Raw genomic sequence first — 26,478 nt, forward strand, 5'->3', positions numbered from 1 at the left:
GCCACCTGGTGCTCTATCTCTTCTATATAATTTACGATCTCATGTTTAATTCATGATGGTTGTCACGTGACCTTTTTTTTCGTTGTTTTATCAATAAGATCACGTGACTAAATGTTGTTTGTTTACGATTGGTGAATGAGGCCCATTGAGCAGAGTCGTCTCTGGGATTTAAGACGGTACATATATTTCTAATAGATATTTTCTGTTCAGTTGAGCAGAGTCGTCTCTGGGATTTAAGACGGTACATATATTTCTAAAAGATATTTTCTATACTTAGAGCTGGATACATATGATTGAAGTTTATTGTTACCCGCTGTGATCGGACGAATCTTTGTAGTGAAGTTGTATTCTAGAGGATTTGTATATTTGATAGTAGTGAAGTTGTATTCTAGAGGATTTGTATATTTGATAGTAGTGAAGTTGTATTCTAGAGGATTTGTGTATTAGATAGTAGTGAAGTTGTATTCTAGAGGATTTGTATATTATATAGTAGTGAAGTTGTATTCTAGAGGATTTGTATATTTGATAACGCTGTTATGCAGATGTAGTTATATTTCAAATTGGATATCTTGGTGTAAATACCATGAAGTGCAGTATACTGTGTGATTGAGTAAATGTTACATTTTGTCTGCTAAAGTGGATTCAAGTCAATCTATTCTATTTATGTTGGTCCCGTGTTACGTACTTACGTATGACTCCACGGAGCACGAACCCAACATTCTTTAACAATGCACACTGTTACCTGCGCACGTTAGTGTGAATGGCGAACGGTGCGAATGCGTGTTGAAAGGAGAGAACCAAAAATGAAAGAATAGAAACTAAATAGCGGTTTTAGTGTTATCGTATCGTATCGTATCGTATCGTATCGTATTAATTACACAAGTGGTTTACTAATTGATTTCTTATCTTATATAATACAGACGTTACTTAAAAAAAGAAGATGATTACGTCCTACGCGTCATGCATTTAGTCATGCATATTAACCTATGACCTAAGTTCTGCCAAGTCACTGGTATTCCTGGCTAGCTCAGACAACCCATTCCATGCTCTAATAGCACTAAGGAAGAAGGAGCATTTGTACAAATTTGTCCTAGCATATGGGACGAGGAATGTGCCTTTATCTTTATGTCTTTCAGAGTTCATGAAGATTAAGTGAATTATAATCTATGACGTTGACGTTTTTGTGTTGTTGTATTATTAAAAGAGTCTCTTCACATTAACAAAACGCAACGCACACATTGATAACAAACAAGTTGTTTACATTCTGGTGACCAGTCCTATGTGTAATATTGTCACCACGTATACAGCTACATAAGTTTACAAGAAATTGTTTCGTGATATTTTTCCAATAGCGAGGTCAAACTTTTAATTTTATTTTTCAAAATCTCAATCTGCATTTGCGCAATGCTAAGCAACTTCATAATAAACTAAACAATGTCAATGTCAAGGACGCTAAAATGAAACTCAATGTTGCCAACTTAATTTTTAAAAAATGAGTGATACAACACTACACTAGTGCAGTATTATTCTGTACATCAATTCATATAAAAAAACAGCCGACTATTTGAAGTTTTCCCGCCACAACTAGGCCTGCACATCTCGAGTAAATGACAAAGTCTTAAACTGTAGGCTAAAAGAAAACATTCTAGCCTAAACTATTTATTTTGGTAATGAGGGAAAATATGTTTGTAAAAAAAAATGTGGTGCTGAGTGGCAAAGCGCTTGGCTTCCGAACCGAATGGCTCCGCGTTCGAATCCTGGTGAGGAATTAGATTTTGAATCTTTAGGGCGCCTCTGAGTCCACCCAGCTTTAATGGGTGTCGGATGTTAGTTGGGGAAACGTAAAAGCGGTTGTCGATGTGCTGGCCACACGACACCCTCGTTGGTCCACAGAAACCGATGAGCTTTACATCAGCTTCCCTATTGATCTTGCAAACTTAGTTAACTTTAATTAATAAACAATAATGAATAAACTGCTTCATGGAGCGATATAGATCTGTTTAGGCCCTAGCAAAGTGTTTAGTTCACCACAACGACTGCTATACTTACCAAAGTGTTTATTGAAACCTAAAACTATTAAATAAATAATACAGCATGATAACTTCGCACACTTCATTCTTCACAATTTCATTCGCTCATTAAGTTTTGAATACAGCGAAATTCTGTTAAGTTAATTTCGACACCTAAAGGTCATGGGTCAAGTGTCGTAAATCTTGACCCCTATTTCAGAGCTTCCATATTAAAAGTGTGAAGTTCATATTATCCGATACGAATCATTGAAATATAGATGCTGCGGCAAGCAAGGGGGAGCGCTCACCATTTCTGTGGCACTGTCAGGTCAGAGAGAGGCGCTCACCATTTCTGTGGCACTGTCAGGTCAGAGAGAGGCGCTCACCATATCTGTGGCTCTGTTAGGTCAGAGAGAGGCGCTCACCATATCTGTGGCTCTGTTAGGTCAGAGGCACTCACCACATTTGTGGCTCTGTCAGGTCAGACATTAAACACGTAACAGGTCATTAGTATGATAATATCACACTATTGATAATTTTTTTTATAAAGATAATGGTTTTATCAAACGGTTGACAACCTGGAACATATTTGCTTTCTATTATACATTATTGTTTTATTTTAAATATTATTGCAGCAGTGTTTGACATACTGAGTGTTGAATTTACAAGGCGCGGCATGACAGAAGGGTCACGTGGCCGCAATACATAAACTGAACGAGATCCGGAATTCATATTAACCAGAACATTTAAAGCACAAGCGATCTAATGTGTGTGTGTGTGTGTGTGTCTGTGTGTGATAGAGAGTGAGTGTGTCTGTGTGTGATTGAGAGTGAGTGTGTGTCTGTGTGTGATAGAGAGTGAGTGTGTGTGTCTGTGTGTGATAGAGAGTGAGTGTGCGTCTGTGTGTGATAGAGAGTGAGTGTGTGTCTGTGTGTGTGTGCTGTGTGTGATAGATAGTGTGTGTGTGTGATAGAGGGTGAGTGTGTGTCTGTGTGTGTGCTAGGTGTGATAGAGAGTGAGTGTGTGTCTCTGTATGTGATAGAGAGTGATTGTGTGTCTGTGCGTGTCTGTGTGTGACACACCTCTCCCCTCCTCATCTCTCCCCACCTCTTCCCATCTCTCCCCTCCTCTCCCCACCTCTCCCCATCTCTCCCCACCTCTCCCCCAACTGATTTACACAAGTGATTAGACATAAGTCGAGTCTAATAATTTGTTCTCATTGTGAATGTGATATTACCGACAGGATCATAATACCAACTGGGCCTGGTGTATGATGACCATTTACTAGTGGCTTATAGTAATTGAACTGGTCACAATGACTTTCTAATAAGAGTTTAAATCAATTGGGCCTGATCATGATGACCTCCGTAGCAGCGTTTAAGAAAATATAAGAGATGATTATTTTTAACTCTTAATTAAAATGACTCATTGATATACACAATTTGAATTATGGGACTATTTTATTATGGAGCTAGATCTAAAAATTAAAAAAAAAAATACTTAAAAATAACAACAACGGAAGCTTAACAAAGGGGAAGAATCGCAAAATCACTGCCACATCTCTAAATACTTCAACGTTTAATTCCCTTTTCATTTAAAACAAACCATTAATTACACAAGTGGTTTGCTAATTGATTTCTTATCTTATATATTACAGACGTTACTTCAAAAGAGAAGATGATTACGTCCTACGCGTCAGGCATTTAGTCATGCATATTAACCAATGACTTCAATTCTGCCAAGTCACTGGTTTTCCTGGCTAGCTCAGGCAACCCATTCCATGCTCTAATAGCACTAGGGAAGAAGGAGCGTTTAATTGATTCGTGATTGTCATGGAATAACTGTGCGAAATAATTGAATTAGAAGTGGGAGAAAAAGCGTCTACAAAACTTCTACAAGACAGACAGACAGGCGGAGTTAATTTAAGCTTTGTCAAAACAACTTCGTCTTAATTTGACTTCTAATTCTTTACATCTCAATTGATATAATAGTTTTACCGTTTATTCACTTGCCAGATAGGATGGCTAGAAATGGGAAGCTTTTTATCTGTAGGTCCTGGCAAGTGCGAGACCTTTTAATTCTGATTTCATAAAAGTGTCCAGTTATGGCCTTGACATTCTCATTTTATCTTCATTATAAATGAGGCCCAAGTTTAAGTAAAAGTTGGACCTCGGAATCTGAAATCTTTTGAAAGATAGAAGTAGATATTAATCAAATCATAGATATGTGTGTTTAGTTAAAATAAGCCAAAGAATATCTAGTCCATTTAGTCCACTGTATGATATAGAAACAGAAATCTGGCATATTGGAACAGGTAAATCCAGAAAACCAGAGAGAAAAAAAACTGTCTTTTCCTTAAATAGTCATACTGGGGATCCTATGGTATTCAGTGGTGAGTAGTGACCAACCTTGTTCAGCCTGGGGGTCGGGAGGGGGGCATATACATTTTCTACACGCTTATCACGAGGCGCATGTAATGGAGAGTATGTGTGTGTGTTTCCAAGGTAACGAGAGTAGAGGGATTTTTCGTTTTGGTGTTGTAGAATCTTTTCTTATAAAATACAGACGTAACTTCAAAAAGGAAGATGATTATGTCCTACGCGTGTTCTTAGGTCAATCTAGTCATGCATGAGAAGGATGTAACCACAACAGGCTATGGCGTAATTTCTTCTTCTTCTTCTTGAAACTGTCAGGTAGAGTTGAGCCTTCAGCTCTTGGAACTCTAAGCCAGCAAAAGTGAAAACAAAAGCTCCCTCTCACTGGCCTGAAAGATAACAGTGTACACTGTTCTGTCTGACGGGTGGGTCAGACTCGCGGCAAGAGGCCGCGTACATTAAGACCATTGTCCTCTTCTATACCAGGCTAAACCGTGCGGGACACGCCATTTATGTAACGGCTCTTGAGGAACAGCGCCTGGATTGTGACAAGGTTGTGGGAACTTTTTTTTTTACAACTCCGCACAGTGCAATGAGGATGCTCTCGCACCCCCTTAGGCACCCTTTAGCCTAATCGTTTCCTCCTACGATCGTTTTATTTAAATGTTAATAGAGGTCCCGGTTTTGATTGTTGAAGGGAGAGGTCTCATAGATGTAAGAGTGGGGTTTGATTTTGTTTCAATATCATTTCCATTCATAACTTTTAGATCTTTATCTCAAGTTGAATCTCTGTATATTGTAAATAAACGTTATATTGAGTTTTATTCACTAAAGAAGTTTGTTCAATGTATCTAAAGTTAATTTCATTTATTTCACTAAAATTATAATACGGCTTAGTTGTTCAACTTGTTCTAGCTGTCTGGATCTACAATCCAAAGACCGACTATTAACACCGCATAACGGTTAAAAGAAAAGTGAAGTCCAAGTGAAACCTCTTCAGCTTAAGAAGTTTCGAGAAAGCATCATATCACGGTTGCCGCACTGCCGATTCCGGCTTCAGTTAAGGCAGCGGTCCTCAACCTCACTCTTCGGCGACCCCCATCCATACAGCAATAGAAGAATAGACAAAAACAATCCATATTTTCGATGGTCTTAGGCGAGACCCCTGGCAAATCGTCAATCGACCCCTAAGGGGGTCGCGACCCACAGGTTGAGAACCCCTGAGTTAAGGAGTCACTTCATTATAGGGGCCTATTGAGAGTAGAAAAAACTGGATGAGTTTTAACTGTGAATTTAATTTTTTTTTTTATAGATTTACTAGAAACTAGATCCGAATTAAGATCGCCTTGTTAAAAGTTAAGGACTCAAACATCTTGGTAGCTTGATCAGGAATTAGCTGGTCATTTTTTGTTCTCTTTTTCTTTTATTTCTTCTTATCTGATGCCAACGCTGGTAGCAGGAATGTCTTTCTCTCGTTGAAATTACCCTTTTTTTTTTGTTCCCCTAGAGTTTGTGTTCATACTAGAGCCAGATTACTGCGTTCCAGTACAATCTGCTTGTGGAAATGTTGGGGGGGGGGGGGTTCGTGCTGTCTCAGCTCGAGTAGGGTTTGGAACTCGAGCCCCCCCTTTGATAGGTAGCCAAGCAGTCAATGCCATTCAAACAGTCCTCCACCATGCGTAGTCAGATGCACTGAGTGTATACAAGCCCTTACACATGTAATTTTATTTAGTTACAATTATTAAATAGGAGAGAGAGAGAGAGAGTTTGCGCACTGGACTCTCTTTTGGTCGTCTCGATTGTCCAGGGTTCATACCCTGCCCGGAGCCATCCCCCTTCGTCCTGTGGGAGGTTTGGACTAGGAAGTAGATTATCTTCAACTCTGAAGGAACATCCGAAATTTGTAAAACGTTTTACAAACGACCAAACATGACACAGATCAGGAGAGAGAGAAAGTGGGAGATAACTGTTGAGTTATACCAGACTGGCTGAGTGTTAAAGCGCCTGATCCCGGGTTCAAATCCTGGTGAAGACTGGGATTTTTAATTTCGAAATTTTTGGGCAACTCTGAGTCTACCCAGCTCTAATGGGTCCCTCCCATTAGTTGGGGAAAAGTAAAGGTGGTTGGTCGTTGTGCTGGCCACATGACACCCTCGTTAACCAAAAGCCACAGAAACAGATTACCTTTACATCATCTGCCCCATAGATCGCAAGGTCTGAAAGGGAAACTTTACTTACTATACCAGATAGCAACTGATTGATATTGCGTATAAAAAAGGCATTATCTTTAATTAACTTGAAGCTCTATCTGAAGATCTTAGATTGCACAGTGGGTTTCAAATTTCCTGATACCACTCAAAGGTAGCCTCAAGAAATTAACGAAACGCTTGCGATCAGTATTAAGATAAGATAATTTTTATTGGTCCAATCCAATGGAAATTCAGTTTGACTACAATTGACAACCTCGGCGTAACTACTGTAACAATAACAATAGAGATGCAAATACGAACAACATTCACACACGAAACACATACACATTCACAACCAGCGCTTTATGAATTTGACTTCTATGTACTTCTCGGTGACGACAGATGATCTTGTAACACTCTGACCGAAAGTGGGATGAAGGAGTTTTTAAATATTTCTGTTTTAGTAAAAGATTTTAAATATAGGTTCTGTAATGTAAAAAAAACAGTGTATGACAGAGAGGAATGGAGAAAGCCGGTTGACAGATCTTGTGTAGTGCCCCAACGGTTTAACGACTAAGGGATAGGTAAAGGTGAATTGAATATACCAAACTCTTGCGATCAGTATTAAATATAAAATCTGTGGTGTATATATTATATGCTTACGATCAGTATAAAATATACTTCTTATCTTATATATTACAGATGTTACTTCAAGAAAGAAGATAATTACGTCCTAATCATTTCATGTATCAATCTAGTTATGCATGTCAATCAATGACTTTAATTCTGTTCAGTCATTGGTTTTCCTGGCTGATTCAGACAGCCCATTCGATTTTCTAATGGCACTAGGGGAGAAGGAGCACTTGTACGAATTTGTTCTAGCGTATGGAATAAGAAATGTGCCTCTATCTTTGTGTCTTTCTGAGTATTTCATTAGGCTTTGTTTTTCTATTTGTAAGTTATGGTTTAGTGTTTTATGTATAATAGCTAGTTTACTTTTGAGTATTCTGTTCTAAAGTGTCTCTAAGTTTAGTGATTTTACTAATGGTGTTACTCTAATCAAATTTAAATATTCGTTTGTTATAAATCTCTACTCTATTTTGTATTTTTTCTAGTTTCTTAATGTTTTCTTGAGATGAGGGATCCCAGACAGAGGATGCATATTCTATTATTGGCCTGACTAAAGTTAAATAGCATTTTCATGTTAGGTTTTTTTTTATTTGTAAAAAAAATTCTTTATTAAACCCTAATGTTTTGCTTGATTTTTTAATAATTTCATCAATATGGGGTTCCATGATAACTTTTCATTTATTTTTACACCTAGATAGTTTGAGTTTTTATTCTATGTGACTGGCTTACCATGAAGAAAGTAAGTAGTTTTTATTTGCTTTAGTTTTTTTGTTACTCTTAATATCTGGCATTTTTCTAGGTGGATTCCGATTTCTGTAATTCTCCTAATTCTTTTCGTAAAATTTCAGAATCTTGTGTTGTTTTTATTGTTCTATATACCATGCAATCGTCTGCAAATAATCTGACTTTTGTTCCTGACCTAGTACAATTTATTAGATCATTTATGTAAATTAGAAACAGTAGTGGGCCTGTACTGTTCCTAGAGGGTCTGTAGTGTCTACGTGTCTGGATGCTTTGTTTGTTTGTTAGCTTCATCAACCTCTTGATTTCGGGTGTACCCCAAACACATTTTGAATGAGATTCCCTGACCTAGATTTTAACTCGATCTAGTCGAGGTCTGCTCTAATATTCACTCTATACTGTGAGCTCAGTGAAGCAAGATACCTACAAACAAAGGAAACTAATAATGAAGTATTTGACGGCCACTCTGACACTAGTGTCCATAACTCTGGTCATTCTGTATCAAGTTGATACAGTACACAGTCATGTCCGGTACACAGTCCAACAGGCGCAGAAAGATTTGTTTGATTTCTTGATGACCAAATCTGAGAAAACACCGGTAAGTTTTTTTTTTTTAAATTTGTAAACCAGAGATAGTTCTGTTTTTTATTACGCGTTTTGGATGTTTCTTTAAGTTGAAGATACCAAGACTCCCTCCCGCAGGACTGCGGGGGAAGACGACGGGCATGGTTCAAACATGACACCTCGGAACGACAGTGCAGAGCGCATACCACATGACCAGGCAGACATTCTTAGAGGGAAAAGGTGGATACAAAACTTTAAAACCCCTCCCCCCCAAAAAAAAAAATAAACACGTTGTCTTTGCGCATGACCAAATTTAAATATGCAAATATGAATCTATAGCGCCCTCTGTCTAGACAGAGACACTGAATGCACCCAGATGAGTTTCTCGGTGAAATGAGGTAACATCTGCTGTGACTAAACAGATTCTGGAGCAGTCTTCTCTCTCTTGTTTAACGTAACTTCAGTTCCAGTTCTATAGCTCTCTGAAAGAGTCGTACCAGCATGATGTACACTCTGTCTCCATGCTGCCTAAATGAAATGGGAAGCGTGGTCGAGAGGCTAAGTGCGCTTGATCTTTCTTGTCTTGGCTACCTAGTTCGACACCCGACTCGGGCAGAGTTGTGTTTACTGGGCGCCTAAAGGCAGCACGGAAAACCAACTCCTAGATACCCCCTCCCCCCCCTCCCCCCACTGGTCCACAAATGAGATTGGACCAAAGCGCTCTGAGCATGATATAAGCATGAAAGTAGCGCTATATAAAAGCTATAATAATAATAATTTGATAGTATCACGTTAGTAACTGAATGCACCTAGTCCATTATGACACAAACTTGCAAAAAGGGGAGTGCGGTTTTCGTCGTCCGAAAAGCAACATAAAGTTTATTTAAATATTTCGCAATTGAATTGAAAAGCAGAAGAAAAGTTCGAGATTGTATGCAGCACTAACTTTCTGTTGTAGGTGGGAGGGCAGGGAGGAGGGGGGGGGGAATGTAAAAGCCCAAAGTATGCCTATGTGTGTCCGGGGGGGGGGTGTTATAAAGTGGGTCGTTCTAATTAAAGTCAAAAGTCTATGTTGGAGAGCACTATGATGCGCAGAGTAAAAAAAAAAAAAAAAAAAAAAAAGGAGGGTTTCAATGAGAGAGAGAAAGAGAGAGAGGAGAGAATGAAAAAATGTAACAAATACTAAAATTCACGGGCTAATGAGTATGTTATGGGGATCGTTAAAATATGTGCTATTTGTTGGAAGTGTTAAAAAAAAGCGGGACATTCCGCCCCCCCCCCCTCAAAAAAAAAAAACAAAAAAAAAACTAATAGCTTTGGAACAAATCATCGTGTGTAGCCGGTGACTAAAGCTAGTTATCTTATGAGTTACAAAAGTTCGTTCTATACAGAAGATAAAAAGTCCTACGCGTGTCCCTCTGTCAGTCTAGTCGTTCTTGTTCAAAAGAGACTTAAACTATGCTAAGTTGAGGCAGAATGTCTTATTCCATATGCTAGGACAAATTCGTACAAGTGCTCCTTCTTCACTAGTGCCATCAGAGCACTGGCGGATCCAGGGGGGGGGGCGTTAGAAGCGATCGCCCCCCCCCCACTCGGCCGACCCCGCCCCATAGGGGGGGGCGGACGAATTTTAGTATAGAATTCACAAAATTTGTATACGAATTTATTACTTATGTTAATATATACCAATTATTTATATTTCAACCTATTTTTAGATTATTTCGCCCCCCCTTCTAGTAATTTGGCCGATTTGGTAGGGTCGGGAGGGGGCGATGGCATCAATCCGCCCCCCCCCCACCATAAACTTTCGAGTGGGGGGGGCGGTCCTATTTATTTGTAGAAACCACAGCTTGCTAACAGAATCAATTAAATATCTATATAATTAAAACTTTTTATTGGTAGTATACAGAGTCTTTATATTATGTCGTTCATCTTTGGCCGATTGGAAGGGGAGGAGCGAATACCTCTACTGCCCTTCCCATCTAAACCCTTTGAGTGGGGGGGGGGGCGGTCCTACTTTTATGGAGAAATCATAGTATGTGAACAAAATTAGTCGAATATCTATATAATATAAATAGATGGAAGTGCGATACATGCAATCACCTTCACCCCCATCGGACAAACCAATACTTTTTCGTTTTTGTATTATAGTAAGAAATTACAAAATAAATAAAAAAATCTGTCACTAATATAATTTATATATGCTATAAAGTAAATTCTTATATCGAGTCGCCCAACCCCTATTCTTTAATGCAAAATGCAATCATTAGCAGAAATTATAAAAAGGAGGGAGGATTAATCGTTTTCATTTTACCGCCCTTCACATTTCCAGACAGAGTTTGTGTAATTTCACATGAGTTTATCATAACTATTTTAAGAAAGACTTTGCTTTGGAAAAGTTATAATTCAAACGAAATTTTTCAATATATCAGTCACGGTTGAGATGAGTTCAAAAGCCAGATAATCTTTTCCTAGTCGACTTTTTCCAACCTTTACTCTATCTCATATTTTTCTAGTTAAATAAATTTAGGACTATAACTCACAATTTATGCTTACATTTTATTGAATATTATTAATCGAATTTTTTTTTTCGGCGGCGATCCTCAAAGCCTTAATCTAAATATGTTGGGTATCTTATCTTTTCAAATAACAAATCGGTTGTATTTGCAATGTATTAAGGGACTATAAATTCATATTAGAATATTTGAATATTTTTCCATATTATTCAAAAGGCCCTTTCTAATGGAATGAATAATGAGCTGTAGGTCAGGAGAATGCGTTACTGCAGTGAAGAATGCCAAAAAAACGCTTTTAGCGTTGAGGTTTCGCCCCGAACCTCACTGATGAATAATAAGCTGTAGATGTCAGGAGAATGCGATTCTGCAGTGAAGAATGCAAGAAAACGCTTTTGGAGTCGGGGCTTCGCCCCGAACCCCACTAATAAATAATGAGCTGTAGATGTCAAGAAAATGCGTTTCAGCCGTGAAAAATGCAAGGAAACGATTTTGGCGTCGGGGCTGCGCCCCGAACCCCACTGATAAACAATGAGCTGTAGATGTCAGGAGAATGCGTTTCTGCAGTGAAAAATGCAAGAAAACGTCGGGGCTTCGCCACGAACCCCACTGATAGACAATGAGCTGTAGATGTCAGGAGAATGCGTTTCTGCAGTGAAAATGCAAGAAAACGCTTTTTGCGTCGGGGCTTCGCCCCGAACCCCACTGATAAATAATGAGCTGTAGCTGTAAGGAGAAAGCGTTTCTGCAGTGAAAAATGCAAGAAAGTACTTTTGATTGTCGGGGCTTCGCCCCGAACCCCACTGAGGAAACTTACAGCGCTTTCCCAGACCCCCAAGCGTGTAAGAGAAAGGCCTCAACATGACTGTTTTTTTTCCTGTTTTTTTTTTCGCCGAAGATTGAGAAACAGTCTTATTTTATTCTTATATATCAAATATATATATATATATATATATATATATATATATATATATATATATATACATATATGCTGTACGCACGTTTATGCATAGGGTTAGGGTTTACTGGGCGTTAGGGTTAGGGTTTGGAAAAAAATCGCCCCCCCACTCCAAAGTTCTGGATCCGCCAGTGCATCAGAGAATGCAGGGCCGGTCTTAGGCCACTGCAACCTATGCGGTCGCAGTGGGCCCCGCGCTTTCATAGGCCCCGCGCTAATTATATGTGTAATTATTAATTGCAAAATGTATACGAAAAATTCCTGGAAATAACCTGCACTTATTAAAATTTCCTGAAAACTCATAAAAATCTCATGAAAAATAGACAAAATTACCATTTGTGTGTGTCATTCATTATGGGAAACGCCATTCCTACGCGCTTAAAAAAAAGACATTGTCAGCTTTCATGTAATAAAATGTAATAATCGGACGAATTTTGCCCTTGACCGGAAGTTCCAATACGTGTTTACTTTTATTGTTACTGGCATATAAATATGCCATAGGTTGCAAAATTGGTAAAGTAAAATTAACTTGATCGCAATTTAGTACTTAGAAAAGAATGAATAAAATGCAAAGCCGAATTTATTTTCTAATACAAAATCTTAATTTTCACGTATTATCCTTATTCCCACCCAGACTAGGCCCCGCGCAATTAGTTTCGCATAGGGCCCCGCAATCGCTAGGACCGGCCCTGAGAGAATGGAATGGGTTGTCTGCACCAACCAGGAAAACTAACGACTTAGTAGAATTGAAGTTACTGATTAGCATGCATGACCAGATTGACACATGAAATGAGTAGGACGTAATTCTTTTCTTTTGAAGTAACGTCTGTAATCTATAAGATAAGATATTGGTTTTATTGGCTGAGTCAGGCAACCCTTTCCATTCTCTAATAGCAATATGGAAGAAGGAGCATTAGTACGAATTTGTCCTCGATTATAGAATAAGGAATGTGACCTCCATTTTAGTCTCTTACTGACTAGGCCCCTATTCTTTTAGGTCAAGTGTGTTTGTAAATTATGGTTTATTGTTTTATGCATTATTGCTACTTTACTTTTTAGTCTTCTGACCTGAACACCCGATACACCAAAGCTTGTTATTTATGGACCAGCCTCAACGTATAAAAATCTCCGATGGCTGATACTGTTCACTACCAGTGTTTTTCATGTTCTGAGCGGATTGTTTATAAATATATATATATATATATATAAGTGATATATATTGTTGTAACTCTTGGGTAGGCACTCAACGTAAAGGCAGGCAACTTAACACAGTGTAACAGGAAATAAAGACAGGTGTTTATTCACTAGGACAAACACATAGCATCCTTCAGCTTCCTCAGAGTCTTTCTACTAATTTACCAGTCCTTTAGACAGCATCCCGAAAGTGGACCAACGACAGCATTCCTCGCTTCGCTCCAGGTCCCTTCTACAACCTTCAGGCAGCACCAAAAGCTGGCTTCTTAGTTTCCAAACATTCAGACTCTTCACAATCCCTGATGCAATGTTCTTCTCTCTGTCCTCGTGTCTTCCTGTTTACGTTCACTGGTGCAAGGCAGGGATTCAACAATATACATATATATCACTTCTTCTTTTTTTTAAACTTACCTTATCTGTTATTCTGGAATTGAGATGCTTGGTATCACATACAAAGACATCATTACAAACGAAGAGATTTATAGTGCAAATGGACCCCACGATGACCTGCTAACTACTGTACAAAAAAAAATAATAATTAACAGCGCAAAATTAACTTCTATGGCCATATTACAAGGTTCTCGGGGCTTGCAAAGACCATTCTTCAGGGATCAGTATCAGGAAAAAGAAGAAGAGGCAGACAGAGAAAGCGACGGGAAGGCAACATAATTGAGGGAGAGTCTGTCGAAAGCAAAATACAAGATAGAAATGGAGAATGACTGTCAACAGACTTTTGTGTGGTGCCCCAAGATAGGTGAAAATCTGTTATTCTACATCTTAATTGTTTTTATTGACTTCCTGTAGTAACCTAATTTCTTCTTCTTCATCGTTCTCATTGTTATGTTGGAGTGTTCAGATGACTAGACCAATACATGAGATGAACTGCGCAGTGGTTTCCAAATCAGGGAGCTCTCCATAGAGTTTTCTTTCTATTGGGGTTATTTGGGGCCAATGTCTTATACGGGCCTCTTGGTAGAGAGAGCAGTTTTGGAGGACGTGGTCGGCATTTTCTGGTGATACTCCACATGGGCAGATTTCACTGGTTCCAATTTTGAGCTTCCGGAACATGTGTTTTCGCATTCTGTTGTGTCCGGTCCTGAGTCGAAAGATTAGACGTTGGTCTTGTCGGGATAGCTTATAGTAAGCGTCATCTTTCTTGTGATTTGGATGGGAGCTCGTCCATTTCTCATTTATTTTATCTACAATTAATTTCTTCATTTCTTCTGGATAGAGTGCAGAGTTTACTTGTGAGTTTGTTCTCCCACTCTTGGCGAGTGTGTCAGCCTTCTCATTTCCTGCTAGTTGTATATGAGAGTAACCTAATGAAACAATACAAGAAGACACGACTTGATTCTAGGCTTTATTGAACAAGAATGACAAAACAGTTCACAATGACTGTAATGACACAGTACACACACACACAAGCTGACCTGGACACCAAGACATTTTGACACATAAGAACAGATTAGTTCACAACACACAACAAGAACATAAATACACAACACTTCCATACACACATTTAACATATTTATGCTCTGTATCTAGCCCAGGAAACCTCAGCTCAAGACCTACAAATATATCAACTGTGGCGACCCCAAAAAGGAGCTAGCCAATCTGACGTCACTCGTGCTAGGCCCCGATCCACTTGTGTTTCCTGGTGCGCTGTATGTTGAGTTTGCTGTCAAAATCCACACATTGGTGGATACTCCACTGAAGGTAAGCGTCTAGAGGATGTCCTTTGTTGATAGAAGATAAGATAAGATAAGATAAGCTCATTTGTCCTATTCAAAGTTTTAGGAAAGATAAAAAAATGGCTTTAATAAATCAACTGACTCCTGATGCTTTGAATTATCGCAGAAAAACTCTTTCAACAGTATCAATTAATCAACAGTCTACGGATGTTTAATTATTGTAATTAATGTATACATATCAGCTTCAGTATCAATCCAGTAGGTATTGTTACGTTACGAATTGCTGCGTGGTCGCGAGGTAGGCGTTTCGGACTGTCGTAACAACGGCACCTAGTTCGAACCCGGCCCCCTTGTCCCACAGGCGGTTTGGAGTCTGGTATATGAAGCTTCATTTCTGAACGAAACTTTATTAAAAAAATATTAACAACATAAAACAAGTAAACAAAAAATGACTATTCCTCCTTATTGAATCTGTTGAATATTTCGTTAGAGCAAATATTTTACTCTTTATAGCTAATCAATGCCTCTCTACCCACGGGAAGAAAAAAATCTGGGTTAAGCGAATGTGTAAAGCGAGTAAATAAAATGTTGATATATAAATGCCTAGAGATCCAGACTTAGCAGACGGTGCTCAAAATGTTCCCGAGCGTCTAGTTAGTCAACTCACAGGCCTCTAGCCAATAAGCAAGTAATTCTTTTCCCAAAGCTAGGGAAATCGTTAGAGCTGTTTTCGAGTACCGTGTTTTTGTTTTGTACCCTTACCAATGAAGAGCTGTTAACGGGAATTGTAAAAACTTCAATAAAATCAATAACATTCATAACAACATATATCAACTGTGGCGACCCAAAAAAGGAGCTAGCCAATCTGACGTCACTCGTGCTAGGCCCTGATCCACTTGTGTTTCCTGGTGCGCTGTATGTTGAGTTTGCTGTCAAAATCCACACATTGGTGGATACTCCACTGAAGTCTAGAGGATGTCCTTTGTTGATAGAAGATAAGATAAGATAAGATAATTTATAACATCAAAACATCTATAACATATATATATGCTTTTATATAGCGCTACTTTCATGCTTATAAGTGAACCAGGGGGTATCTAGGTTGGTTTTCAGTGCTGCCTTTAGGTAAACACAACTCTGCCCGAGACGGGTGTCGAACCTCGAGCCCCCTTCTAGGTAGCCAAGCCAAGCCAAGTTCAAGCGCAATTAGCCTCTCGACCACGCTTCCCACCAACATCAATATAGTTTACAAATATAAACAGGCTTGTGTTGCGTTTACAGTTTCAAAACTAGCAACCCTATTAATTTCTCCTTCAATGAACATTAATTTCTCCTTCAATGAACATTAATTTCTCCTTCAATGAACATTAATTTCTCCTTCAATGAACATAAATTTCTCTTTCAATGAACAGGCAGACGTGGTCTTGGCGCAAGTTCAAGCGCAATTAGCCTCTCGACCACGCTTCCCACCAACATCAATATAGTTTACAAATATAAACAGGCTTGTGTTGCGTTTACAGTTTCAAAACTAGCAACCCTATTAATTTCTCCTTCAATGAACATTAATTTCTCCTTCAATGAACATTAATTTCTCCTTCAATGAACATTAATTTCTCCTTCAATGAACATTAATTTCTCCTTCAATGAACAGGCAGACGTGGTCTTGGAGAAAAAAGTTGGCGACAGTTGGCTAAAGATTCCTTGCATTGGTTTCATTGGTTCGTGTGAATACGACGATGTGTGTGAGTTTTTGTCGCTGATCACCGAATGCCCGCAGCCATTTGTGGACGCAGGTGTTCCCTGCAAATGTCCATTTCAGAAGGTATGTTATTCTATATAGTTAGGCTGTGTTGAAAGTAATTGGCACTAGTGCCCTCACTTAAAGTTTCCCTTTCAGACCTTGCGTTCTACGGGGCAGATGATGTAAAGGTCATCTGTTTCTTAGGCCCACGGTTAACGAGAGTGTCAAGTGACCAGCATAACGACCAACTTTTCCCTAATGTCAGGTACCCAGGGTGGCGCCTTAAAAATACAGATAATTATAATCCCCGTCTTCAACAGGATTAGAACCCGGGATCCCTGGGTTCGGAAGCCAAGCGCTTTACCACTCAACCACCGCGCCTCGCTAATGATGAGTCTACTACTAATATAGTAGGCTAATTTTGTAGTCTGCTAATGATGTAGTTTGCTACTCAAGTAATCTGCTAGTGATGTAGTCTTCTAATGATGTAGTCTTCTAATGATGTAGTCTGCTAATGATGTAGTCTTCTAAAGATGTAAACTTTTAATGATGTAATCTTCTAATGATGTAATCTGCTAATGATGTAATCTTCTAATGATGTAAACTTCTAATGATGTAATCTGCTAATGATGTAAACTTCTAATGATGTAAACTTCTAATGATGTAATCTGCTAATGATGTAATCTGCTAATGATGTAATCTGCTAATGATGTAGTCTTCTAAAGATGTAAACTTCTAATGATGTAATCTTCTAATGATGTAATCTGCTAATGATGTAATCTTCTAATGATGTAAACTTCTAATGATGTAATCTGCTAATGATGTAAACTTCTAATGATGTAAACTTCTAATGATGTAATCTGCTAATGATGTAATCTGCTAATGATGTAGTCTTCTAAAGATGTAAACTTCTAATGATGTAATCTTCTAATGATGTAATCTGCTAATGATGTAATATTCTAATGATGTAAACTTCTAATGATGTAATCTGCTAATGATGTAATCTACTAATGATGCAGTCTTCTAAAGATGTAAACTTCTAATGATGTAAACTTCTAATGATGTAATCTTCTAATGATGTAATCTGCTAATGATGTAATCTGCTAATGATGTAGTCTGCTAATGAAGTAATCTTCTAATGATGTAATCTGCTAATGATGTAATCTGCTAATGATGTAATCTGCTAATGATGTAATCTTCTAATGATGTAATCTGCTAATGATGTAGTCTTCTAATGATGTAATCTTCTAATGATGCAATCTGCTAATGATGTAATCTTCTAATGATGTAATTTGCTAATGATGTAATCTTCTAATGATGTAATTTGCTTTTTTTTTCATCATTGCTGCTTTTAATTCACTCACAATGAATAGATTTACCACTTAAATTGTCACTGACTAAATTGCCACTTCTATTTGACCCTAGGGTGTCTACAAGCTTCCTAAGACAGAGTTTGATGTGGAGATACCAATCTTCCCACCTGGCGACTATCACGGCAAGGCCAACTTGACCCGTAATGACCAATCCGTGGCCTGCGTTGAGCTTTTTACAACTTTTGATTAATGAAATCATGCTACTTGGGAAAAAAAACAGAAGAAAAGAAGTAACGATAACTCTGTTGTATTGAATGAATTTTAACTTGAATCAAACTTTGAGTTAACTCCACTTACAGGTTTTGAAAAAGGTTTCTTTTTAATGCACAAGAATCTTATTTACTGTAATGGATTAGATTTACTAAGACAAATGTGTTATTAGACTACGCACTCTTAAAATCGATTGGTGTGAAGTATGCTTATTTAAAGTGTGTGTATGTGTGTATCATATCAAGCATCACGTACATCTCTTCAATGTATTGTCATGAAGCTGTTGAGTAGCCTACATTATTACAATATCACACAGTTTTTAAATAAAGTCGTGTAATTTAAGTGTCAACTTGCGTTTTGTAGTTTTATTATTTAACATAATATCTGAATTATAATGAACTTTTTAACACTGTGGAGTCAGTATAAACTAAAGCTCTATATCTATAAACTATACACACAATACATATGTATTTTCAAAGTTTAATAATGCTATTTATAATTTTAAAAGTACATCTTTCAGCCATTCTCTATGTTGCAGATAATGTAATGTTCCTCTTTCAGACCTTGCGATCTAAATGGCAGTTGTAAATATGTAAAGGTCATCTTTTTATGTGGCCCACAGTTATTGAGAGTGTCATGAGGCCAGCATAGCGACCAACAACCTTTACTTTTTCCCAACTAATGTCAGGTACTCATTAGAGCTGGGTGGGCATAGAGGCGCCAAAAGATCCCGAAATTAAAATCCCAATCTTGACCTAGGATTTGAACCCAATACCCCGGTTCGGAAGCCAAGCATTTACCACTTAACCACCACGTTTCTATTAGAGTTAGTTGTGATCAGGGGCGTCATACAAAACACAAATTCGAATTCCCAGACTTCACCAGGATTAGAACCCGGGACCCTCTCATCAGTTTCTATTAGAGTTAGGTGTGATCAGGAGCGTCATACAAACCAGAAATTAAAATTCATAGTCTTCACCAGGATTCGAACCCGGGACCCTCTCATCTGTTTCTATTAGAGTTAGTTGTGATCAGGGGCGTCATACAAATCACTAATTCAAACTCACAGTCTTCCCCAGGATTCGAAACTGGGACCCCCTCATCTGTTTCTATTAGAGTTAGGGACGTCATACAAATCACAAAGTTCAAAGTCTTCGCCGGGATTCGATCTCGAGACGTCCACCGCAATGTTCCTTAGTTTCTTCCTGTTAGCCAGAAAAAAAATTGAACTTGTGGCATGAGAACCTCGTTTACTTTCCTGGCATCTTGTAACACCACAATTTGTCTGAAACCTGGCTACTTTACAGGAGGTATCTGGGGCTCCTTGAACGATTTCATTAAAGTAACCTTCGCTCTATAATGGGCATGCGCTGGCAAGACTACCTTCAAAATAACCATGTTCTGCTGGTGGCTAGTGTGGACAGTATTGAAGCACTAATTATCACACAACAGCTGCCTTGGTTTGGACACTTATTCCATATGGAAGATGACCGCTTACTAAAGGTGATCTTTTATGGCGAGTTTTAGACTTGAAGGAGGACGGCGTAACAGAGATGCCCCGGAAGCACTATAAAAATCAAACCAATCGCCAATTAGCTCTCGGTGCCATAGAGGAAAGCAGCTGGCAGTGTATTGCCTCTGAAAGAGATGGGGAGCTCTCTCGAAGGTCGCGGAGCCCACATTTGAGACTCACCGAAAAGACAAGTTAAGAACACCCCTCCCCTCCGTGGACCACGGCTTTGTCTTCGTTAGATGTGGCGAAATATGCAGATAACAACTGGGTTTGCGTGGTGAAGTGAAATACTGAGCTCATCCCTAATCTTGGGACTCAAAGACATTGTCTATTTATATAAACACAAATCGTCTGTATACTTTAATTTACATTGTAAGATTTGTATACATTGGTGTCGAAAAACATCTTTAGATAATAAAGTCATTTTCTTTAATACGTGAACTCATTGAGAGATACAGAGATAGGAGATAGGTTAAAGATAGCCAGTGTTTTCATTTTAGATCTTATGTTTAACAATGGGTCTCAATAGAAGTCTGCCCATCACGCTCGCTGAACTCTAGCCAATGACAAAGATGGTAACATGCTCACATTTACATAATTTAGGCTTTTAATATGCTCATGTTTCTGAGTATGTATATGTCAGTGCGTTTGATTGTGGTGTATTAATCCACCCTGGTTACTGGTGCACCTTAAACGCAGACTCTTTGAGAGCGGCTGGCCAAGAGATAGGAGTAGATCTAGTAGACTCTAGCCTTCATTCCTTAGTGTGAGACCAGTGAAGCAAGATTGACAAGAAAAATGAAGTATTTGACAGCCACTCTGGGACTTGTGTCCATAGCATTGGCCATTCTGTATCAAGCCACTACAGTACACAGTCATGTCCGGTCCATGGACCAAAAGGCGCAGAAAGATTTGTTTGATTACTTGATAGCCAAATCGGACAAAACGTCGGTAAGTCTTTGATATCTCACTGGTTAGCTTTGGCGGTCCTTGTTGTTCACTGGTTAGCCACGACAGCCATTTGTGAGTCACTGATTACTTTGGTTGTCATTAGAAACTAGATAGTAAATCACTTGTTATTTATGGCTGTCTCTATTAGCTCAGAATTAAATCATTGATTAACTATGAAAGTCATAGACAGCCATGTTGGATAATTTTTCTAGCTATGACAGACATATTGACTCACTAGTTAGCTATGACAGTGATTAGTGACTCACTGATTAGTCATTAGTAATTCACTGGTTAGAGCTATAACAGTCATTAGTAATTCACTGGTTAGCTATGACAGTCAATAGTAACTCACTGGTTAGGTATATGTTAGGTATATGTCATTAGTAACTCACTGGTTAGGTATATGTCATTAGTAACTCACTGGTTAGGTATATGTCATTTGTAACTCACTGGTTAGGTTTATGTCATTAGTAATTCACTGGTTAGCTATAACAGTCATTACTAACTAACATGCTGTGACTAGAAGAGATTAAAAAGTGTTTACTGTAAACCCACTAATGCATGTTTACAGTCATCTTTTATCATTGTTTAAATGTAGAATTAGAGATAGCAATCTATGATGAATTTAAAAAAAAAAAATACCTAGGCTTCAAAAGATTATCAAAGACGTACAATTTTTCTCTATTGCATTTTTTTTTTTGTTTAGCTTAGAAAGCCTCAGCTTAAGACATACAAATACATTAATTGTGGAGTTCCATCAAGGGATATAGCCAATCTGACGTCACTCGTCTTTGGCCCCGATCCAATTGTATTTCCAGGTGTACTGTATGTCCAGTTTGCGGTTACAATTCACACGCTCTTGGATGCTCCAATCAAAGTAAGTAATGCGTCTGGTCATAGCGCTGTCCATTAAATGCGCTTGAAACATTCCTTTTGCAACTAGATTAAGTGATTTAAGTACAGGGTTAAAAATTTAGAAACACTAAAAAAAAATGTCAAAATGATTGAGAAATCAGTTTCTCTCTACAAAACAAGAAAAAAAAAAACAAGAGAAACACAGCTAAGCATTATTGATAGTGTTTTTGATTAAATCAATTTTTTTTCTATAATTTTATAATAATATTTGTGTTGCCGTGAAAACAAGGGCTGTTCGTTAAGCTTTAGACTTGAAAAAAAATTAGAAGAGGGCCCAGCAAGTATCTATTACATTAGGCCCCGCAATTAGTAAGGCCGGCCCTGTTAAATAATATTATTATCCTACTGATACAGTGAACTTTGCTTAACTCTTTCTCTCCGTTATTATTTGTCCATGTTTCGAAGGAATTCTTCATTTTGCCCATTACTATTTCACTCCCCTGTTATGATTAAGATTCTATAACTTTGTTGTTTGTTATCAAAAAATGTTTTTTTTAGTATAGAATTCAAGAGAAATGCCTGCTCTTTTTATATAACACAAAGTCAAGTTTATAAAATTAAATATTAATTTAATTTTATGGGGGTCAAATCAACGATGGTAGCGTTGATTAGGATGGAAAGAGTTAAAGCAATCGTGTAACGAATATTCCCCAATGTCAAATCAACGATGGTATCGTTGATTAGGATGGGAAGAGTTCAAGCAATCGTGTAACGCACATTCCCGCCAATGTTTCAACAGGCTGTCGTGCTTATGGAGAAGAAGGTAGGAGACAGCTGGCTCAAGATCCCATGCATTGGTTACATTGGCTCATGTGAATACGATGACCTGTGTCAGCTCTTGGCTCAGATCGGTGAATGTCCAGAACCATTTGTGGACGCTGGTGTCCCCTGTCAGTGTCCATTCCAACAGGTTCGTTTAACTTTTTAACATTCAAACAATTTTATTTAGATCTACCTCTGACTACAATGCCATTAAAAGATCTAGGGCTATATTCTTATCAATTTTTTTTTCAGGGTCAATATGCATTACCACAGACTGAGTTTGATGTTGAGATTCCAATATTCCCAGCAGGCGACTACCACTTCAGGGCCAACTTGACTAATAACGACAACTCAGTTGGGTGTGCCGAGATTTTTGCGACATTTGCTTAAGGGCCTTTTAAAGGCATGGCACAATAAATTATTGAAACAGTTGGTTAGAAAATAAAATGATTATATATGTCAGTGTCTCTTATTGTAACTCATTGTGCAGCAATGAATAAATACAATCGGGAAATTTATGAGGAGAAATATCTAACATTGAACGTAGACTATATTGAAATTTGTAATGAAGTTAAGAAAAGTAAAAATAAAAATATATAAGTTATCCATTCACGAGGGTGTCATGTGGTCAGCACAACGAACCACAGACTTTACTTTTCCCCAACTAATGTCAGGTTGGGTGGACTCAGTGAGCCCTAAAAAAACAACAGATAATCAGCCGCCTTGACATTCAGCGACCAAAACCCCCTGTTATAATAAACGTCTGTGTTGATCAAGTGTGGACGCTGTGTAGAACTGTTTCACTACTTAACAGTAGGCTACCCAGGGACTCCGGCAAGATGAAGCACAGGCGGATTAAGGGCGTGTGTGTGTATGTGTCATTTTGTTCGAAACCTAACTCCATGTATAAACACACACTCACACACGCGTCCGGCCTTAGATAAACGGAGGCCAAACGCGAAATGACTTTGGTGGCCCCAAATGAACTAGAAAAAAAAAAGAAGATAAATAGCGAAACAATAAAATGACGCAATTTTTATAAAACCATAGACATGTATGTCTATGTATAAAACCTAGTGATTCCAACAATAACGCTAGGCACATGTTTCAATAATTGTTCTTATCTTAAAAAATTTTTTGAGACCTGTGGGAGGCCCCCAACAATCGGAGGCTCTAGGCGCCTGCCTAGTTTGCTTATATGGACCATCCAACCACCCATACATACATAAATACATGTATCTTATCAATTCTTATCTTATAAAATATAGACGTTACTTCAAAAAAAAAATGATCACGTCTTACGCGTGTTCCAATGTCAATCTAGTCATGCATGTTAACCACTGGCGTAAATTCTGCCAAGTCGTTGGTTTTCCTGGCTAGCTCAGGCAACCCATTTCATGCTCTAATAGCAGTTATAGCTCTAGGGAAGAAGGAGTATTTGTACAACTGTGTCCTAGCATATGGGACGAGGAATGTGCCTTTAGCTTTGTGTCTTTCTGAGTTTGTTTTGTTTTTTTAATTTGAAGATTATGGTTCAGTGTTTTATGTATAATTGCAACTTTACTTTTGAGTCTTCTAATCTCAAGGCTTTCTAAATTTAATTTAATAAACGCCTAATTGAGTTGTAAGAAACGCCTCATACTCTGCTTATTGTTTGTGTCTTGAAGCTCCAGACTCGCTTCGACATTTTCTCCAATAGAAAGCAAACAAGAGTCTTCTATCAAAGGCAGTTTAACAAGTAGATCTAGACATTTATGAATAGACATTTAGTCCATCCGAGGCTATAGGCGGCTGCCTAGTTTGCTTGTGCCTATGACCACCCTGTTAGAACTAGTAGAACTAGTAGGCCTACTGTAGTAGTAGAAGTAAATGTGTTACTGGCAAAGTACGAAATCATTCTATAGAAAGCCTGTCGTTTTTAGGCAAAGTACGAATAGATTCTTCGACATTATCTAGTTTTTTTTGTTTTTTTTTAAGACTATGCATTCTATAGAATGACTAGTGGTGCGTCAGGTAAAGTAGAAAATGTCTTCTTTTTTTTTTTTAGAAAGATGTTTATTAATTAAATATTGTTGTAACTCCAGTGGCGGACTGATAGGGTTAATGTGCGTGCGGCCTACTGACACACGCGACTCAGGCCAATCACACAGGTCATCGGCTGTCGATAGAAAAGGGACAGTACTGCTATTAACCGCATTTCAAATATAACCCGTGTTATGGTCATGTGATCGAAAGCCTTCACGGACGAGAGACAGTGTGTAAAGAAAGGACAGTAGAGTCCAGGACAGCAAGGCAGGAAGGACGGTAGAATGTGAGTCCTCGAGAACTCAGCTGTGCGGGCTAGAGAGACTTGTAGTGTTTAGTAGGCAGTTCTGTTGTGTACAAGAAAGCTTTTGAAGTTAGTGTAGCCAATTGTGTTGTATTGGCTGTTGATGTAGGCCTATTTGTAATTAAACCGCCACATTGTTACTTGAAACTCTTGTTGTCAAGTTCTTGTGTTAGATGTGCTGTTGTGTTTAGCAGTGTGTACAGAAGGCCTGCTAGAGAAGATCGTAACAATATAAATGAGTAAAAAAAAAACACAAATGAATATCAACATTTCTCAGGACTAAAAAATATTTATGTACTACTTTGTAGGCCGATGTCTTAATGCCCTATGCCAGTGATGCCCAACCTAATTCGACCAGCGGGCCATTTTAATTTCCGACACTCGTGTCGCGGGCCACATGAACGAAAACGTAGGCCTACAAAAACGATAGACTTGAAACCCGTAGATCCTGTGCTTAATTAATTAATGGGATATTTGAAATGCATATTTTTCCCCGCCTCAGAAGATAGCTTCATTTCTTTACTTAAAATATCAGCAACATTGGGCTTCATCTCTGTACTTAGAATATGTGCTAGTTTTACAACCGAGTCATTTTCCTGTCTCTTTTTGATAAAATATTCCCATCAATCCTCCAATTTCTAGGCTTAGTTTAGTTTAACAACCTTTTATTCGCGGCACAAACCAAGAATGCCGTCATATTTGTTTCATAATGTCCTTTTTTTTAAATAGCCAGACTTTCTTTATAAAACAAATATGTTGGCCTATTATCATGTTCCACAAAAAAAAGTAAAGAACCGTGTCACTTGTCTTGGTACAAAACGTACATTCTACACTCAGATACCTATTTCATGAACGAACAAAAGCTAAATGTCATGGTACCAATCAATCGGGAGAAAAATTGAGGGCTCTAAGCTTCTAACGTAAGTACAGATACATTTTTGCACCTTCTAATTCTTTTTTTTTTTTTGGGGGGGGGGGGGGGGGGGAAGGGGGGATTTTCTACACTTTGTGCCTACATTTCGGTGGGCCGGATGGAATCACGTCGTGGGCCGGATCTGGCCCACGGGCCGTACTTTGGGCATCACTGCCCTATGCCATAAGTGGAATTTCAAATGAAATAATTCTTCAAAGCAGCGTATCGTATCTTAAAATAGTAATACCATAGACATATAGATCCTATATACACAAATTATATATAGGTCTATGAGTAATACACATCAGTGAATAATAAAAATATTTTTTTTTAGTTTCTTTTAACTGGAATAAAATGCGAAACTAAAAGATGCAGAGATATTGAGCGGGTTAAACTGTCTACAAGCAAACAACAATAGCGGATCAAAGTTATTCAAAATAATCTTGAAGGCTGACTTTAAAAAAAAATGTTGTTTGTTCTTAAAATACACATATAAAATCAATCGTCTGGAATTTTATAATATACAAAGCAGGACAAAAACTAAAAACAAGACAAAAAAAATAATGTTATAAACTTGGCTTATTTCATGAATATGTTAGCAAATCATAGGCTGCACAATTAGAGGTTTTAAAATGATTGTAATGTGTTGTACGTGTTTTGGGTGTTGCTAGGAGACACTAACAAACACTTTCTTGTCTGTGGTAAGTGCTGGTTTATTCATGTTAGACCGTCCATATATATAGACCTAAATGGAATTAAATTATCTCCCCTATCTGTTAATTAGCGCATTCTTTCTACGTGTGAGCAATGTGGGTTACTGGGTTACAATACCAAGACGGGCCTGACAAAACAATAACATTTACTATCACAGGTGTTCCATCAGAGTTGAAGATAATCTACTTTCTAG

General features: G+C 38.1%; 2 protein-coding genes across 2 annotated transcripts; both read left to right on the forward strand.

Annotated features, from left to right (window-relative positions):
* Positions 1 to 8,316: 8,316 nt before the first annotated feature.
* Positions 8,317 to 18,537, forward strand: LOC106058804 (ganglioside GM2 activator-like). The gene is made up of 4 exons (XM_056039534.1): positions 8,317 to 8,542; positions 14,719 to 14,889; positions 16,516 to 16,686; positions 18,031 to 18,537. Exons 1-4 carry the CDS (start codon positions 8,390 to 8,392, stop codon positions 18,166 to 18,168), a joined length of 633 nt encoding a protein of 210 aa, XP_055895509.1. The 5' UTR covers positions 8,317 to 8,389; the 3' UTR covers positions 18,169 to 18,537.
* A 1,829-nt stretch (positions 18,538 to 20,366) lies between these two features.
* LOC106058810 (ganglioside GM2 activator-like) lies at positions 20,367 to 22,791 on the forward strand. The gene is made up of 4 exons (XM_013216305.2): positions 20,367 to 20,652; positions 21,359 to 21,529; positions 22,307 to 22,477; positions 22,582 to 22,791. The coding sequence occupies exons 1-4, from the start codon at positions 20,500 to 20,502 to the stop codon at positions 22,717 to 22,719; spliced, it is 633 nt and encodes a 210-aa protein (XP_013071759.2). The 5' UTR covers positions 20,367 to 20,499; the 3' UTR covers positions 22,720 to 22,791.
* The last annotated feature ends 3,687 nt before the right edge of the window (positions 22,792 to 26,478 follow it).

This window comes from Biomphalaria glabrata, chromosome 8, assembly GCF_947242115.1.
Source record: "Biomphalaria glabrata chromosome 8, xgBioGlab47.1, whole genome shotgun sequence".
Lineage (NCBI taxonomy): Eukaryota > Metazoa > Mollusca > Gastropoda > Planorbidae > Biomphalaria > Biomphalaria glabrata.